General features: G+C 35.6%; 1 protein-coding gene across 1 annotated transcript; it reads left to right on the forward strand.

The window, feature by feature from the left end:
- The first annotated feature begins 5,840 nt into the window (after window positions 1-5,840).
- LOC140889049 (uncharacterized) lies at window positions 5,841-6,311 on the forward strand. The gene has a single exon (XM_073296751.1). The coding sequence runs from the start codon at window positions 5,841-5,843 to the stop codon at window positions 6,309-6,311; it is 471 nt and encodes a 156-aa protein (XP_073152852.1).
- The last annotated feature ends 260 nt before the right edge of the window (window positions 6,312-6,571 follow it).

Genomic DNA, 6,571 nt, shown 5'->3' on the forward strand with positions numbered 1-6,571 from the left:
ATTTAGGAGCATCGATTAATGTCATGCCATATTCTACTTATGCTTCCTTAAAACTAGAACCCTTGAATGAAACTGCAATTGTTATCCAGATGGCTGATAGGTCTACTATTTATCCTAGGGGTATGTTCTTGTGACAGTTGATAAATTGGTTTTTTCTGCTAACTTTTTTGTGCTTGATATGAAAAATAATGATTTGAATAGTCCAATTTTGCTAGGAAGACCATTTCTAAAAACTTCAAAGTCTATCATAGATGTTAATAATGACACTCTCACTATGGAATTTGATGGGGAGATTGTTAAGTTTAATATTTTTGATACCTAAAATTTTCTAGTTGTAAAAGTGCTATTAATACTCTTGATATCAATGATCACTTGTCACAAGAAAACAAGAAAGTTGTGAATGAGGTTAAGTAGAAGAAGGTTATTGCAAGACCTGTTGAGAATTCTAATGCTAATTTTTTTTTCCTGATTTGCAGGCATGTAAAACTGAGTCAAAACTTCCTCCAGATCTAGCAAAAGGAATACCAATGGGAAAAGAAAGAAATCATCCAGAGATGGGGATATCAAAGAAATGAAGGAGAGAAAGCATGGACTGAAATTGACTGTGAAAATTCTCAAGTGGATGAAGGTGGACAAGGAAACCAGATATGAACCACCATGAGTAACTGAAGCATGCAGTTGGGCCAACGACGATAAAAAGAGGCGCTGCTTGGGAGGCAACCCAAGGGGAGTATTTTTTTTTCAATTTTCTTTTTTATTTTTGTTTTGAATTTTTACTTACATTGGGGACAATGTAAGATTTAAGTATGGGGCAGAGGACTTAGCCAGTTAGCTAGAGGTTTTAGCCGATTTTTGAAAAAAAAATAATAATTTAGAACTCATAGTTAGTGATGAATATGACTATTTTGAAATTCACTAGATCATGATGATATCTAATTGATGACATGCATGCTTTTGAAAATAGATGATTTGCTAACTTTGGAATACTTTGATCTCCAATGCAAATTAGACATTGATATGGTTGTTGAATATTTTTGAGCAGTCATGAGTCATGGCTTGTGAATTGTATATGATATAGTGAAGGTCGTGTGAGCCTTATGATAGTCTTAGAAAGTCTCTAGCCTATCAACCTCTCTTTTGAGCTTAATCTAAAAAAAAGAAAAGAAAGGAGTTAGTAAGGTGAGGGGATGCATTGGAATGAGGATTGAAATTCTAGTCTTACAAATTCCAAGAGCTAAATATAGAGGAGAATGTATAGAGTTGAGGACAACCGGGTGCAATTACCCGGACATGTGAAAAGAAAAAAAATTATTTTCTCAAAGGTTCAACTCGATTGGTGTGTGCAACTTGAGTTGTTTAGGGGTTTTACATTGAATGGATCTGTGAAGTGTGTATGACACTTGCTAATGACCACACACACACGTTTGGGGCTATATCTCTTGTTTAAATGTCTGGATATTGAACTTGTTCCATTGTTAGAATTTTAACGCCTTTCTTGATCATGAATTGAGTTAATTTCTGAGGCACACTTGTGTAAATCATGGTTAATTTTCATTATGAGATATGAGCTCGAACATATTTTTGGTTTTGTGTTGCTCGAGGGCGAGCAAAGGTTAAGTATGGGGGATTTTGATGTGATGATATTTTCCTATATTTATTTGTGTTAATTTGTATGATTAGGAGATTTTTCATTGATTAAATTTATTTTATAGTTCCTAATCATTGTTTGTGTTTTGGTATAGGAAAATAGAATAATTGGAGCAAAAGAATAGAAGAAAAAGAAAATCAAAGAAAGAAGCCATGTAAGAAGGAAGAAGTAGAGCTGTTGTTTAGAGCTACAACTCTAAACAACATCTCTACCTATATAGAAGGAGAAGTGCTATAGCGCCTTTGAACAGCTCTACTATAGCACCTTTGAGAAGCGCTACTGCTCTAGTAAGGAGCGCAGAAGGAGAAGCGCTATAGCGCCTTTGAACAGCTGTACTATAGCGCCTTTGATAAGCGTTACTGCTCTAGTAAGGAGCGCTTGCTTCTGCGCTCCTGTGTACGAGAGATAAGTAAATGCGAGGTAGAGAATGTCTCACTCGATCGGTAACTTTTTACCGATCGAGCGGGAGAAGAGAAGGAAAAATGATGAGGATCAGAGGAACTCGCGCTCGATCTGTAGTTTTTTACCGATCGAGCGAGACGTGAAATTTGGGAAATTATATTTTAATTAGGAAACTTTCTTGGGAAGAACTCTATATTTAAATATCATCTAGAACCAAAACTTAATCATCTTTGGATGGCTAAAGAGTGGAGAATAGATCTTGGTGGCTAGGTTTTCATCTTTTCTCCTTAGAATTAATTTCTATCTTCAAATTTTCTTAGGAATTAATGAATTTTAGTGGCTAAGCTTTAATTCTTGGTTGAGGAAGACAAACCCTTGAAGTTTTATTTATCTTGTGAGATTCTTATGTCATCGTTTAATTTTTATTTGAGTATTGACCGCTTAATTCGATATCAACTAGCAAGTGCACTAAGTCAAGTAATAGTAAAGTGGACAGAGAGTCCAAGTATCGATCCCACAAGGACTGTAGTCAATTCTCAAGAATTAATTTTTTAGCTTAATCTAGACAAAAATAATAAATAGGAGGCAATAAATTAAATAAAAATTTAATTATTAAAAATAATAAGAATTAAAATAGAAGAAGAATAAATTCAATTAAATAGAGACAACCAAGATACACGAAGGTACCAAACAAATCATGCAAACAAGTGGCAAATCCAGGATCCAGATTTAATCTTAAATCACAGCGAATTCTCCTATTTATTTAACAGTCTATTTTTAGAACAGTTAAACCTATTCAAATATTGACGGATTAATTTTCATAATTCTAATCAAATTCAAATGCATTAGGAATTATGAGAATTCAGTTTTCACCTAAAGTCGCATACTGAAACCGAATACTATTTCTAGTCGGTTTAATCATATGTCAATTATTGGAGCGATCGAAATCAATTCCTTCTTTGTCGACTTGGAATCAATTAACAAGCAAGTAAATAGTTGATCAAGTTATTCACAAGATAGAATTTAAATCCAACAATCAATAATATTAACAAATATCCAAAAATCCTAAATAAACATCCAAATATTCAACATAAAACTGTTTGGCCCAATCTCGCGGTCTTGGTTGAATAAAAACTACTCAATAATTGAAAACAATATTCAAACAAAATAAAGAAGAAGAAAGAAAAAACTAAGATGGAGCGTTCTTCAAATCTTCAATCTTCGCCCTAGCCACCTCGATCTATGCGTGCGTCTTCGAACCCCCCCCCCCCCCCAATCTGATCTCAACTCTCCTATTTATATGTCTTTGAAAGCCCACGAAATAAAGCCCGGAAAGTAAGACTTTTAATTGCCGAAAATTTTATTTTTCTGATTCTGCGACATGCACGGACCCTGGATAAGGGTCCGTGCCCACCTCTAGGTGCCCTCTGCCTTAAATTATTTTTTTCCTCGTGACATGTCCGGACACCGTGCCACCTCCGTGCATGGGTCCGTGCATATATATGTGCCAGCGCGCAGTTTCTTGAAAAAAATCATATCTTGAGTTTTAGCCGTCGGATCGAGCCGAAATTTGGACAGAAGATTTAATACATCTTGAGTTTTAGCCGTCGGATTTAGATAACTCTATCATTATAAATGAATTTTTGACCATTGTTGCTCCGTAATTCATGCTTGCGGCTCTTCTCTTGCTCCAAAAATCATGATTTCTTCAATATTTCTACAAAAATCAACCCGAAGAGCGAAATGCACACGCATGAAATAAATCACATAAAAACACACAAAAAACAATATGAATGCATGCAAAATAGATATAAAAATAACACAAAACAATGCACACAAAATGCACTAATCAAGTATCAAGAGTTGTTTGGAATTGATTTTTATGCTTGTATGTTTAATTATTGGCTTGATCACCTAATAACTTTCTCATACAATCTAAAGCTAAATTAGATATCAAATCCGTAATTGTTTGATCCCTCTAATTTATGAAGCAACTATGATTAATAATTTCCGCTTGTGAATTTGTTAATTCGTAGGAATAACAATTGACTAGATTAAATACAACCTCTTGTGTTTGTGTTGTCTAGCTTCATCAATTTCACTGGTTTGAATCTACCTTGGGTTTAAACCTTAATCGCTTGTATTTGGGTTAATTCATTGGTAAGGTTTAATTTAGAACGCTTGTGTCTAATTAACTAAAATTAAGGTGAGATAGTAATTAAATTTTCAATGATGAATATTCAAATATTAATAAATTATTTTTAGAGAATCGATGATAGAGTGAATAACTTCAAGGGTGTAGTCGATCGATACCAAGGCTTGTTTCAATTGATTTCTTCGTTCAAATCCTAATATTGCATGTTGGTTAATAAAATTTAGTTTAATCTATTTTTAATTATTAGTAGTTAAATTGAAAATCCAAAACCCTTCTTTTTATTTATTTTTTAGTAATTTTAAGAACACAATTAAATTCACTTTTCTCGTGGGAACGATCCCTACTCTCGCTACTACATTTTATTTATCTGAGTTGAGTTGGGTAATTTGGGAGCGATACGACTAAGCGCTACCAGCATTATCTATATGGTGAGTAGTGCCAGATTTTCACCGATCACAAGATCTTGAAATACTTCTTTACTAAGAAGGAGTTGAACATGAGACAAAGAAGATGTCTCGAATTAGTGAAAGATTACAACTGTGACCTTAAGTACCATCAAGGTAAGGCTAATGTAGTGGCCGATGCTTTGAGTCGTAAGTCTGCGACCTTGAATAGATTTACAACTCAAAAGAAGTTGATTGTAGATTTTGAACGACTGAAATTGGAAGTGGTTGAGCAGACGGAGGTTTGTGCCATATCAGCTTTGACAGTAGTTCCAAGGTTGCTTGACAAGATTCAAACAGGTCAGGCTTCAGACCAACAATTGCTAACTTGGAAACATAAAGATGAAGAAAAAGGTGGTGCATTGTATACAGTGAGGGATGGGATCGTGTATCACAAAGGACGAATGTGGGTACCAGCAGTGGACTCATTGAGGAAAGATGTGATGACTAAAACTCACACAGTACCGTATTCCATTCATTCAGGGAGTACAAAGATGTTCAAGGATTTGAAAATTCTTTACTGGTGGCCGGGTATGAAGAAAGACATTGTTAAATTTGTTAACGAATGTTTGACTGTCAACAGGTAAAAGCTGAACAACAGAGACTGGCAGGACTTCTAAGACCGTTGCCCATTCCCACGTGGAAGTGGGAAGATATCACTATGGATTTCGTAGTTGGATTACCGATTACACCACGTAGGATGAATTCAATATGGGTGATAGTTGACAGGTTGACAAAGTCAGCTCATTTCCTACCAGTCAGGAACAACTTCTTGATGAATCAATATGCAGAGTTGTACATTCGAGAGATAGTCAGATTGCATGGAGTTCCAGCAAAAATAGTCTCTAACAGGGATCCCAGGTTTACTTCAAACTTTTGGAAGATTTTACATCATATATTGGGAACAAAGCTATCCTTCAGGACAACTTTTCATCCACATATAGATGGACAATCTGAAAGGGTGATTCAGATACTGGAGGATTCACTCAGGGCTTGCTTAATTGACTTTGGAGGTAATTTGGAATCAAAGTTGCCTTTACTGGAGTTCACATATAACAATAGTTTTAAAGCTACTATTGACATGGATCCTTATGAGGCTTTGTAAGGGAGGAAATGTAGAACTCTATTGCACTGGGATGAAGGGGGAGAAAAAGCTGTATTAGGACCAGAAATAGTGCATCGAACAGTCGACATGATAGAGAAAATCAGGGACAGGATGTTGACAGCACAGAGTCATCAGAAAATCTATTCCGATCAAAGGCGTAGGAATTTGGAGTTCCAGGTAGGTGATCATGTGTTCTTGAAGGTGTCACCTTGGAAGGTAGTCTTGAGATTTGGGAAGAAAGGGAAGCTGAGCCCGAGATATATAGGGTCTTTCGAGATCCTAGACAAGGTTGGAGCGAGATCTTACCGAGTAGCATTGCCTCCAAATCTAGAAGGAATACACGACGTCTTCCATGTCTTGATGTTGAGGAAGTATATCTCAAATCCTTCTCACGTCATTCGCCATGAGCCAATTCAGTGGACGCCAGACTTGTCGTATGAAGAGGTACCCGTTCAGATTTTGGATACGCAAGAAGTTGAGAAACAAAGAGATCAAGATGGTGAAGGTCTTGTGGTGCAATCAACTAGTGTAAGAGACTACTTGGGAGACCGGACATGATATGCATAACCGATACCCAGAATTATTTGGTAAGTCGAATTTAGAGGACGAAATTCTTTTAAGGAGGGTAGAGTTGTAAGGTCCAAAAAAAAAATCTACTAAACTCGTTCACAGTGATTTAAAATGATTTTAGCAATTTTATGCCTTTAAATTGTTTAAGTTATTATTATATGATAAGATTAAATGATATGATTATTTTACGTTTAAATTTTTTGTTTAAGCTATGGTGTCAGGTTGTGTTTGATTCTGGACTCACGGGA

This window comes from Henckelia pumila, chromosome 3, assembly GCF_033568475.1.
Source record: "Henckelia pumila isolate YLH828 chromosome 3, ASM3356847v2, whole genome shotgun sequence".
NCBI classification, from domain to species: Eukaryota; Viridiplantae; Streptophyta; class Magnoliopsida; order Lamiales; family Gesneriaceae; genus Henckelia; species Henckelia pumila.

Excerpts from the sequence above, each read along its gene's own strand:
- LOC140889049 (XM_073296751.1), top strand. The coding sequence starts at position 5,841 with ATGATAGAGAAAATCAGGGACAGGATGTTGACAGCACAGAGTCATCAG.